Source organism: Schistocerca americana, chromosome 1 (genome assembly GCF_021461395.2).
Source record: "Schistocerca americana isolate TAMUIC-IGC-003095 chromosome 1, iqSchAmer2.1, whole genome shotgun sequence".
In the NCBI taxonomy this organism is placed as follows: domain Eukaryota; kingdom Metazoa; phylum Arthropoda; class Insecta; order Orthoptera; family Acrididae; genus Schistocerca; species Schistocerca americana.
The window spans coordinates 1066850254-1066863477 of NC_060119.1; the positions used below are offsets into that span (position 1 = coordinate 1066850254).

General features: G+C 43.9%; 1 protein-coding gene across 1 annotated transcript in view; it reads left to right on the plus strand.

The window, feature by feature from the left end:
- LOC124549794 (guanylate cyclase 32E) overlaps positions 1-13224 on the plus strand; it is an 828442-nt gene that overhangs the window by 447375 nt on the left and 367843 nt on the right. The window contains exon 7 of the mRNA XM_047125268.1: positions 2485-2786. Within this exon, the coding sequence (XP_046981224.1) occupies positions 2485-2786 (302 nt within the window). The remainder of the gene's footprint in view (positions 1-2484; positions 2787-13224) is intronic.

A 13224-nucleotide genomic window follows, 5' to 3' on the forward strand; every position in this document is an offset into this window, starting at 1 on the left:
GCATCTGACAGAGTTTGAAGCAAGCCATAGTGTGGATCTCCATTAGGCTAGCTGGTCGAATCATGCTGTATTCAGCTTTGTTAGGCATTTGGATGTGAAAGTGGGCTGATGTTGGACTACATCGGAACATGATGTCAAGGTTCCAGACAACCTCGTCTGACCATAACAAGGGAGGATCATCGTATGGTGCACCAAGCACATTAAAACCCTTCACAAATACGCCTGAAATCGGAGTGCATGGCCCCAAACAAGGATATGTCACGGAGTCACAATTGTTCGCGATTAGTTTGAAGAACGTTCTGGAATTTCGAGTAAATGATTTGGCTACCGAGGTTGCCCGACATTAATCTCACCGAATATTTGTAGAATCGACAGGGTAGTTCGTGGACAACATCCTGAACGAGCAACACCTCCGCAATTATGGACGGCTATAGAGACAGCATGGCTCAATATTTCTGCTGGTATTCCGACGACTTGTTAAGCCCATGCGATGTCCAATTGCCGCATAGCGCCAGGCGAAAGAAGGTCCGACTCGGTATTCAAAATGAATCAAATGGCTCTGAGCACTATGGGACTTAACTTCTGAGGTCATCACTCTCCTAGAACTTAGAACTACTTAAACCTAACTAACCTAAGGACATCACACACATCCATGTCCGAGGTAGGATTCGAACCTGCGGCCATAGCAGCAGCGCGGTTCCAGCGCGTAAAACCACTCGGTCACAACGGCCGCTGACTCGGTATTTGGACTTATCCCGTGACTATTGTCACCCCAGTGTAAATATTGTTTCTTTAAATGGTGTATTCATTACTCCTATCCAGCATGTGGTTACAAACGTTTCCACCAAGTTTCATGGTCCTACGTTCACTCATTTTGCAGGAGAGACACTCTCAACCTGCGGAAGTTTAATTACAACAACTCAGGACTTTCCTTTCTCCAACACTTGCCACCAGTTAATACAATACTGGCCATTAAAATTGCTACACTAAGAAGAAATGCAGATGATAAACGGGTATTCATTGGACAAATATATTATATTGGAACTGACGTGTGATTACATTTTCACGCAGTTTGGGTGCATAGATCCTGAAAAATCAATACCCAGAACAAACACCTCTGGCCGTAATAACGGTTTTCATACGCCTGGGCATTGAGTCAAACAGATCTTGGGTGGCGTGTACAGGTACAGCTGCCCATGCAGCTTCAACACGATACCACAGTTCATCCATAGTAGTGACTGGCGTATTGTGACGAGCCAGTTGCTCGGGCACCATTAACTAGATGTTTTCAATTGGTGAGAGATCTGGAGAATGTGCTGGCCATGGCAGCAGTCGAACATTTTCCGTATCCAGAAAGGCCCATACAGGACCCGCAACATGCGGTAGTGCATTATCCTTGCTGAAATGTAGGGTTTCGCAGGGATCGAATGAAGGGTAGATCCACGGGTCGGAACATATCTTAAATGCAACGTCCATTGTTCAAAGGGCCGTCAATGCGAACAAGAGGCGACCGAGACGTGTAACCAATGGCACCCCATACCATCACGCCGGGTGATACGCCAGTATGGCGATGACAAATACACACTTCCAGTGTGCGTTCACCGCGATGTCGCCAAACACGGATGCGACCATCATGATGCTGTAAACAGAACTTGGATTCATTAAAAAAAAATGACGTTTTGCCATTCGTACACCCAGGTTCGTCGTTGAGTACACCATCGCAGGCGCTCCTGTCTGTGATGCAGCGTCAAGAGTAACCGTAGCCATGGTCTCCGAGCTGGTAGTCCATGCTGCTGCAAACGTCGTCGAACTGTTCGTGCAGATGGTTGTTGTCTTGCAAACGTCCCCATCTGTTGACTCAGGGATCGAGACGTGGCTGCACGATCCGTTACAGCCATGCGGATAAGATGTCTGTCATCTCGACTGCTAGTGATACAAGGCGGTTGGGATCCAGCACGGCGTTCCGTATTAGCGTCCTCAACCCACCGATTCCTTATTTTGATAACAGTCATTGGAGTCGACCAAAGCGAGCAGCAATGTCGCGATACGATATACCGCAATCGCGATAGGCTACAATCCGACCTTTATCAAAGTCGGAAACGTGATGGTACACATTTCCCCTCCTTACACGAGGCATCCCAACAACGTTTCATCATGCAACGCCGGTCAACTGCTGTTTGTGTATGAGAAATCGGTTGGAAACTTTCCTCATGTCAGCAGGCTGTAGGTGTCGCCACCGGCGCCAATCTTGTGTGAATGCTCTGAAAAGCTAATCATTTGCATATCACAGCATCTTCTTCTTGTAGGTTAAATTTCGCGTCTGTAGCACGTCATATTCGTGGTGTAGCAATTTTAATGGCCAGTAGAGTATGACACCGCGGTCGCGGGCAGGGGTTGCAGTGTTTTGGTTCATTAGTGATGCTTTCATTTCCTGATGGTACCCCTCTTTTGGACTCTGTCATGTGGTGCCGGTTGGTGTCGCAGGCGAGTACTGGGTGGTCGGCGTGGACATCGAGCAGTACGACGCGGACAACCCCGGCAAGTACCTGCGCGACCTGCTGCGTCAGCAGGAGGACGCCAACGCGACGCGGGCCTTCCGCTGCTACCTGGGCGTCGCGCCGTCCGCGCCGCGCGACATGACCAACTTCAGCCAGCTCGTCAGCTCCTACATCCAGCTGCCACCCTTCAACATCCCCAACCCCGTCTCCGTCGTCGGCGGCGTCCGACTGGTGAGCCAACAGAGGCAGCGCCAACCTCTCCTCGCTGCTGCTCGCTTCCCGCGGAATGTACGCTCTCAACGCATTTAGATACGTATTTAGGTATCTTACAAAAGGTGCACACACTTAAGGTATCTGTAGAGAGCAAGTTATTCTACCTCGCACGGATTCTCCCACTCTCTGTCCATCTCCCCAAAAATATCCAACGAGCTGTACGCTGGTTTCTTATGAGAGGTAAGATAAAATTTGTCATTCTGCATCTACTTGTACACCTACATTATACTATGCGAACCACTGTGATACGCGTGGTAGAGGGTATGTCCCAATGTACCAGTTCCTAGTGCTTTTTCTCCTTGCATTCATGTATGGAGCGTGGAAACGCAATGTTTATTGACTCTGTGCGTGCTGAATTAATGAAATTTTGTCCTGACGTTCTCTGTGGGAGCTGTACATTTTTGGAACACAGCCTACGAGAAGCAAAGTTACCCAAGAGACTCAAGGGTTCAGCAGTAGAGGGTAGGAGGAGTCGGGGTAGACCAAGGAGAAGGTACCTGGATTCGGTTAGGAATGATTTTGAAGTAAAAGACTTAACATCAGAAGAGGCACCAATGTTAGCACTGAACAGGGGAGGAATTTTATAAGGGGGACTATGCTCCAGACTGAACGCTGAGAGGCATAATCAGTCTTAAATGATGATGATCATGAACCTACGACCAGCTTAGAGACAGAAGTAATGACACTTTCTGCAGGAGTTGACCATCATTTTGCAGGACAGTGCCGAAGGACGTACAGTGCAAGCTGTTACTGATTTGTTTGACTGATGGTGCTGCTAAGTGCTATATCACCGACTGCACTCCCCTGACTTAAACCCTCGTGAGTTCAACTCGATTTTTAAACTGAAGGAAACACTTCACGGCATTCGCTTCATAACTACTACAAATTCGTCGGACAATAGACCGCGCCGCTCGAACTGTCAACACAACTGGCACTGCTAAGAGTATCCTGCGACTTCCACATCACTGGCAACGGGTTATACACAATGCTGGTGACTACTCTGAAGGTCAGCAAAAATTTGAAACACGTTTCTATTTTCTGCGAGCTGTAAATAAATCGTTGGCAATATTGAAGTTCCAGTCCTCGTACAATAACTGTAACAGGGTGAAATTTTTACTAAATAATCGGAGCAACCTTTTGGTATTGCAGATGGTTTGCACCGGGCTGCAGAACCCATGGCACTCTACAACAACACCGCCCAGTAGTGCCAATTAACTGATTCTAAAACATACAGACACAAAAAAATTGACATACGCAATATAGCGTGGCAACAAACAGCTGAATCTCACGCTCTTTGGATTAGATTTAGGGATTAGCTGCACCTATTGCTACAGTACCACTCTGTTTTACAGTTTAAGAAAGGACAAGTAAAAAACGACTCCGAGTACCACGTGATATAACAGAAAGCTACAATAAGTTAACATAATTCTTCATTTATAAGAAGCAGAAATTGTTTTTGTTGGCAAGACCCGTATTCCCGGTCTTAAATACACATTTCCATCAATACTAAGAGGCCCCGGGATGGAACAACGCCGTAAGGCTGGCCACAAGAACACAGATGGAGCGTTAAAAGCCACACCAAACTTTACTCTGTTCACAACGGCAAAATTTACTGACTATCGGATTGGATGCCTTTATCCACTTGTCTCACCAAAGGACCAACACAATAAACAGCAAGCGTGCAATTGGACGGAAGTCTTACCACGGGAGGCTGAACTTTGTCAAACAAATCAAATGATTTAAATAGCAAGCGGGTATCGGCTTCGTTCAGAGGTCCGCCTAGTTAACGAGCTGTACCCAAGTTAGCTCACCTTGCAAGACACTCGGCTGGTATAGTGTGCCGTAATTGCAGGTATAACAGCGCTGGTGCACTCACAAATGTCAACAACAACTTCAAGCTCCTCACCGCGTATTAAAGGAGAGACGTAAACAAGCAGTTTGCTGCCACGTGGCCGCATGTAGGGTAGAACTCTGGCAGAGACGGCGGTTTGCAGCAGCACTCCTAAGCCTGCGGTGGAAAAGGCCCATCTTTTAGTTATACCACGAGCTGAGCACGTCCCACGAGCTCTCTAGCTAGGCACCGCCTCCCTCATCATCATACTGTCAGAGAGAGCTAACTCGCCAGAGACCTCTTAGAAGCCACCCGTGCACACCCTCTAGCCAAAGACAGGTGCACACGAGATCCTAGTGCGATAGATCGATTCGCTAACGTTTCTCACATTATTAAATAACAGGAACTTTCATCGTCTCCAGACAGTTTTCGCCGACTGAATAAGGGACGAATTTGACCGCCGTAAGGTTTCTCAGTGATGTAAATGTGTCTCTCAGAACAGCCTAGTGGCTGTAGACTGAGACACAGAACATGTTCTGCACGGGGTAGCTGCTTGGTCTCGGGCACCTTGCCACGGTTCGAGCGGCTCTCCCCGTCGGAGCTTCGAGTCCTCCCTCGGGCATGGGTTTGTGTGTGTGTGTGTGTGTGTGTGTGTGTGTGTGTGTGTGTGTGTGTTGTCCTTAGGGTAAGTTAGTTTAAGTTAGATTATTAAGTAGTATGTAAGCCTACGGGCCTATGACCTCAGCAGTTTAGTCCCATAGGAACGTACTACAAATTTAAAAAAAAAGAGAACTTGTATTCAATCAAACTAAGATTGCCTTTTCATCCGAGAAAATGTACTATGCAGCTCTCTCGTCGATGTCGTCCGTCACAGCAGATGAGGTAGCAGCATATGAGACAGCGCCTCTGAAAAATTTCTGACCTGGGGAAGTTCCACTTGTATTGCTATCGTTTACTGTGCGGGTGGAAAATCTGCGTTAATTAATTGCTCAGGATGCCATTATGGTGTATTTATTAATGAACACCATTAAAAAAATGGCTCTGAGCCCTCAGGGACTTAACATCCGAGGTCATGAGTTCCCTAGAACTTAGAGCTACTTAATCCTAACTAACCCAAGGACATCACACACATCCACGCCCGAGGCAGAATTCGAACCTGCGGCCGTAGCAGTCGCGCGGTTCCAGAGTGAAGCGCCCAGAACCGCTCGGCTACAACGGCCGGCAGTAAAATAATTTACAGTTACTCAGTATAATACACTTAATGTCGTGTAATATTGAAAACCGATAGAATGATTGACACCGAGTTCAGACCAGGAGAACGTTCGAACACCGACTGGCTTACTTGAGTCACAACAAGGATCGCTAGCAAATGTCGTGCGCCATCTGAAGGATTCATACTTCGTTGTTAGTGTCGCCACCGTCATTTGTTTCTTGTTTCAATGAGTTTAATTCATGTTATAGTAATAGTAAAAAAGCTTTAATGACTCTAAGACGGCCCTAACATTTATGTTAAAACAGGACTATAATACTTAATATTTGAGACAGAAACAGCCGCTGTTTTGCCCTTGAATGACGTATTGTCTCAATGGTCTGCATTTCCTCCACTACGTACGCTGTTGCCCAAAGGTCATTTTCTCACACCACCAGCTAGTTCACTTAACAGCGGCATACGGCAGGACCAATTTCCAGTCTGCTTGCCGATGGTGGTAATCGCCTCATATGCGTCGTAGTAGCGCTCTGTATTACAGCTTACGATAGTAACTTATCCATCTTATTCGCAGCTTTCAAGCATAAAACTAAAAATGGTAAACAAATGGGACCCTCACAAAGGCACTAAAGCGTGCCTCCACCTACGAACTACAGGCTCTCAATAAACCCAGAGCCGGCCGCGGTGGCCGTGCGGTTCTAGGCGCTGCAGTCCGGAACCGCGGGACTGCTACGGTCGCTGGTTCGAATCCTGCCTCGGGCATGGATGTGTGTGATGTCCTTAGGTTACTTAGGTTTAAGTAGTTCTAAGTTCTAGGGGACTGATGACCTAAGATGTTAAGTCCCATAGCGCTCAGAGCCATTTGAACCAATAAACCCAGAATATTGTCAACAAGTTGTTCTTCAGAAGCAGCTGTCCGTACACATTTGGACTCTTAACGAAAAAGGCTTGTGTAATGCTGAAACTGAAATCAGTTATCATTTGTACCCTCCGTAATCTGTATAACAATGTTTTAACGGGAAAAAATTTTCATCCAGCTGACAATTCTCTCATCACAATCACATCATCAGGCCGAAGAGACTGGCCACCTGGATTGCCTTTCTCTCTGAAACATTTCTTGCCAAATCCCTTCGTGAATCTTTCCCTTGGCGTATCCTGTTGCCTCAAAAAAAAAATAATAATAATAAAATAAAATATAATATAAATGGTTCAAATAGCTCTGAGCGCTATGGAACTTAACTTCCGAGGTCATCAGCCCCCAGAACTTAGAACTACTTAAACCTAACTAACCTAAGGACATCACACACATCCATCCCCGAGGCAGGATTCGAACCTGCGACCGTAGCGGTCGCGCGGTTCCAGACTGCAGCGCCTAGAACCGCTCGGCCACCTCGGCCGGCCGTTGGCCTCCATACACTGGAAACATAGTAGAATATGATAATAGACTAGTGGTAGGAGTTCATTCCACGTATCTGACCTGTTCACAAAAGACAGTTGCAGTTGCTTCTCTTTAGACTGACAACGTATGAGTTTCGTGCACTTATTCCAACTAGCATAAGTAAAATATCTGCAACGCAGTGCCCCTGATTTGTACTAGACTCATATTAATTTTGTAAGGTGTCAGGCAAATCCAACACCTTCCATGAAAACCCTGACATGATAAACAAATCCGGCAGTATGTCACATAGCTCCAAATAAATCCTGACATTAAATTAACCAAAGTAATACGATCAATGAGTGAGCGAATGGAATACCACAGACTAACACAAGAACGCCTAAATGCATGTCATACCTTCCCACCGTGAAATAGACGCAGTTCCGAGGGAAGAAACGAGAACAGAAGCCGAGAGCCGAACCGTGTTAAACTAGAAGGCCCTACGATAAGAGACGGACACCCACATCGTCTGCCGACCACCAGGACCACCCCCCAGCCCATGTTAAAAGATAGAGCCCTCCAGAAGAACAGTATAGATCTTACGATAACACTAAAAGGGCCACACCAGCTGCAAGTTTTAGCGTGAGACTTTTTCGCGTCTCTGTTACGTTGCAAACGTTAAAAACATTACCCCACCACGAAAAGTATAACGTTTCTCATTGGATAGACAGAATTTTGTAGGTGGAGCTTGAGGTTAACATTGAGACCCTGATTGGTCAGTTGAAAACACAGCCAGATAGCTTTTTTTAAACCAACTTCGGTAAATTGAAGTAAGGAGAAGTTAGGAGAGAGTTGCTTCCGAGACGATGAGCTGTATGGAGCTGCGCCACCTGCCACCCCCTGACGCTGCCTAACCAACGACAAGGTAATGAACGCACACGATGCCGCATTTTTGAGCGCATAAGGATTCACTCAGAACTGCAGAAGTCTCATCTGTTACACTCCCTTTTTGAGTAATACTAGTGTCGATCGTCAATTAAAGCTCATGGTGTTCACATTTGCTACTAGAAGTTAAAATCTGAAACGCGATGATTTTTCTGTTATATAATTATTGAGAAGCCACATCAGTCACTGTAATTTACGACAAGTTAAATAAGTAATTAAAGATAATTGAGGGTCACTGTAGACCATTTTGATAGTTTTCTCTTTTTATGAAGCTTAACTTAAATCTAGATTATAGATGTGATATGGCATAGGTCATCTTTCGATCCATTGTAGAACTTGGAAACCCATTCAGGGAATATTCGTTCACATTTTTGTTGAACGCAGATGGTTATTATAATCTTGTATTAAAACATTTCCTTTTATCAATAGTGCAATTTATAAACAATGTTTTGTGAGTAGAATAAAATTTCCAATGGTAAACTTAACTGCTTTTTCGACGTTATTTTACCAGCTAACTAAAAATACGAAAGCCTTGAACCCCTTCCGCTAAATTTAGTTAGTATTCAGACTCTTTTACAGGGAGTGCAGTGGAGCTGACGCTGAAATCATTATTTGATTATATCATCGCTAGTCTCACTGAACTCTTCTGAACTCTACATGTCATGTGTGGTCTGGCGTCTCCTTACCAGCAACAGGTCCCAGGTTCAAACTACTCAATTCCCTAAAAAACACGCTCAGAGCGTCGTTGCGCGAAAGTGGTAGGGAGACACGACTTAGATTAAACAGACACCACGCAGAATGTTAGAACTTTAACGTTGAAAAATAGATTTACAGTATATCACGTCTTGGGGGGACAGCTTTTATTAGAGACAAAATGTTTACTGACACTAGGTGACGTTAAAGATTGGTTATGCCCCTGAGAGGTAGCAGGGCGTCGGTACTCTTCGGCATTCTTATTAAATGTGAGTTGCTTATTATCCAGGTATCTGGTCCACGTGGAAGGTGGCAGGCCGCACAAAATTGAAGTTCCTGCTACACATCTAAAATATCTTTCTCCATCAAGAGTTTTATACGAACAAAATTTTTCTTCAGACGTTTTTCATCTACGGAAAAAGAGAAACGAGCGTTTTGTTTCCAGTTTCTCCCGCCCTCACATTCATGTAACACGGCGCTGATTAGCCCCATTGTATACCAATACAACCTGTAATGAGTCACAAGACTGCCATTGTACTCCAGACATCAGGCTTTCTCATTCACGCGAAACTTATTTTCTGTATTAGCTCAGTTACTGCCTGGTATGGCCTTCACCTTTTTCCTGGTCTGCCAATATCTCTTTTCCCATTCCGCTCAAATTCTTTTAGCGTTCTTCAGAATCTTCGATTAATTCCCGTTAAGTGTTCAGTCGGCCTTTGTTTTCTTCTAGTGTTCGTCGTGTAGTTTTCGTTGTTGCTAATATCCATAGTTATGGCTATCTCTCGTTTTATATCATTTGACGGTGTCTTTTTTGTTCGTAATTTAGAGCCCATGATTCACTAAATTAAACAACGTAGAGAAAAAACCGTTCTCATAAAAATTTATTTGTATGTCGTTTCGTGTTTTAAGTTTTTATGCAACTCTTGTATACTTACTGAATTCATTAATTCGCGTTCTTCCTGCACGTCCTTATTTCTGATTGCCCTTCTACATTCTTCCTTCATATCAAACACATCTTTCTGGTTTCCAACTTAAATATATGACTGTGTAATGTAATACAAATTGTCATCATCACAGTTTTGGGTTTAAATTGCGAATGAGAAAAAAAAATTTTTTTACGTGCATAGGTTTAAGTAACAAACAAGAAAAATGTATTCAGAATCATGAGGTACGAAAGTATATACGAGGGTTGGAACTTAAATAGTGGCAACTATTTATTCACAACCCATACAAAAGAGTTACATGTTTGCACCTGTTACTGTCTTTCAAAGCAGTCACCAGCGTTGTGTAGAACCCGTTGCCAGCGATGTGGAAGTCGTAGTATACCTTTAGCAGAGCCTGTTCTGTTGATGGTGCGAATGGAGCGGTCTACTGCCAGTCGAATCTTTGGAACAGTTCTGAAGCGAATCCCACGAAGTGGTTCCTTCATCTTCGGAATCAAATCGAAGTCACAAGGACTTAAGTTCGGGGAGTATGGTGGATGGTACAGCACTTCCCAGTTCCATCGACCGAACAGAGCAGCCACAGCTTGCGCTGTATGCGCCCGCGCATTGTCGTGAAAAGTGCTGGGTGGGTTGCGCAGAAAGTGTTGCCGCTTCTTTCGCAAAGCTGGTCGCAGGTGACGCTCCAAAAACGAATAGCAATACCGTGCCTTGACTGTCTGTTGTGGAGGAACGTAATGCGTTAGGATAACACCACAGTCGTACACGATATTCACCATAACTTTTGACCGCTCCATTCGCATCATGAACAAAACAGACTCTGCTATTGGTATACTACGCCTTCCACATCGCTGACAACGGGTTCTACACAACGCTGGTGACTACTTTGACGGACAGTAACAGGTGCAAACATGTAACTCTTTTGTATCGGTTGTGAATAAATATTTGCCACAATTTAAGTTCCAACCCTCGTAGAAGGGCAGTCAGAAATGAGGATATTTATAAATTCTGTAACATATTAGAAACACAAACACATATTCGTGAACACACACAGTGAGTGAACGACAGGAGAGAGACAAAGGAGGGAGACTTCTTGATTTGTAATGGTAATATTTCACCCACAACTGACAGGTAATGAGAGGAACTGAATGTTATTAATTATGGCAGTTCGGATGACACTTTCAGTGTAACATTTAGAGACGTCTTCGATGAAAATTCGAACGGCAATCTGTGCCATAACTGAAAGGAATAGAAATTTCACTTATTTCTTTGCGGTAACGTGATCTAAGACCACAAATTTGCAGCTTAGAGATTAGATCTCCGTTCATACCTCGAATTTTTTGTCGGAATTTAAAATGAGTTTCACCACTGGCAATCTTTAGCGCACGTGAAAAATAGTTGCACCGCAGATAAGATTCTGGGGTTTCATTTTAAGGTACATGTTTCCTCGTAACAGATGCTGTGAGCCGATTATTATGTCATGCGAAATGAAGAAAACACTACCCACAGGACGACCATACTTAGCAAAATACAGTACTGTCCAAAGTTTGATATTATTTTTAATTTATTTTGGTATCAACCAATACAATTTCGTTGCAGCTGGAATAGAAAAACGAAAATAAAAGCAGTCGTGAATTCCCCGCTTCTCTCCACCACGACACATAATATGGTACAATACCGTTAAATCGCCTCGTCCGTGTCGCTCATAAAAGTTAGCTCTAAGGACAATATAACGAGACGTAATTGCTAATGGAATAGTGTTATAGCTTGGTTTGAGATGCTTCTGTATATCCTCAACTTTGCAATTATCTGATTAGGGAGTGGTATCAATTTGGGAAATGGAAGCTGCACACAGGGGAAGCGAGCCCACGCTAATCAGCTCACGATTTCGCCGGCCGATTGTCGTCCATACATTCAAATCTCATAGGTTTAGTTGTAAAAGAGAATGGTTGCAATTTTTCTCTGAAAACCGTGGTGTGGGATGCACAATAAAACAACTTATTTGAAGTACAAGTACGTACAGTATGTACATCACAAAATGATCTCAATATTCGTAACATAGCTAGCGGTAATAATCGCTAGAAGGCGACATCTGAGTATAATTGAAGATAATGGCAGCCAGTACCTTAAATAATATTCATGTTTTCCATGTACTCTTTCTTTAGCGTGATGCTGTGAAACCTGTCACTACCTTATAATACTAACCTGTGAGTATATACTATATTATGTCTCTGGGTTTAATACCCTGAAAATATTCCCCCTTCGTATGAAATTTGTTCCTGAATGAATAACGACGCCATCCGACCACTTATAAAGAAATATGAGGTAATGAACCAACTTTTTTAGCGCTAAGGAACAATAAAAGGGTCTGTAATATAGGTAAATTGGAATGAAGATCTTCAATTATTCTAGTATCAGCTGTTATTAGTATATCATTCCTCAGAAGAGAGATACTGCAATGTAGATGTAACTACACCGGTATCTACTAATACCTAACAAATGGGAAGTAACTTATCTGATAACAAAGTCTCGAAGTATTCTTCGTAGCAGTAGATGTCTTCAACAGCGTTCCGTCTCTGAATTACCTAAATTAGCTGAAAATTGCATCTAAATCCGGAAATAATATTGCTACTGAAGGTAGGTTATAGAATATTTCAACTAGATTGCAATGAAAAATTTGTTTTCATCAACAGAACTTAAAAGAACACATGTGCCAATGAACATTCCTGAAGGGAGGACTGAAAATAATTTGTCGAGAAGAATTATTCATGGGAGATATGAACTGAAATTCAGTTTCCAGAATGAGATTTTCACTGTGCAGAGGAGTGTGCTCTAATATGAAACTTCCTGGCAGATTAAAACTGTATGCCGGACCGAGCCTCGAACTCAGGATTTTTCCCTTTCTTAGGCACATGCTATACCACATGAGCTACACAAGCACGCCTCACAAATAGTCCTCACAGCTTCAGTTCTGCCAGTACCTCGTCTCCTACCTTCCAAACTTCACAGAAGCTCTTCTGCGAACCTTGCAGAACTAGCGCTCCTGGAAGAGAGGATGTTGCGAAGACATGGCTTAGCCACAGTCTGGGGTATATCTTCAGAATGAGAATGGTAGAACACTTGACCGCGATAGGCTAAGGTCCCGAGTTCGAGTCTCAGTCCGGGACATTGCTTTAATCTGCCAGGAAATTTCATATCAGCGCACACTCCGCTGCAGAGTGAAAACTCTTATTCTGGGAACGTCCCCCAGGCTGTGGCTAAGCCATCTCCCTACAATATCCTTCCTTCCAGGAGCGCTAGTTCTGCAAGTTTCGCAGAAGAGCTTCTGTGAAGTTTGGAATGTAGGCAAAGGTTCCAGTCGATTCTCGGTCCGGCACACAGTTTTAATCTGCCAGGAAGTTTTGAAATTCAGTTGTTACTCACAAAGTAATCAATCACAAGCGCTTGTGAATATCGTATAT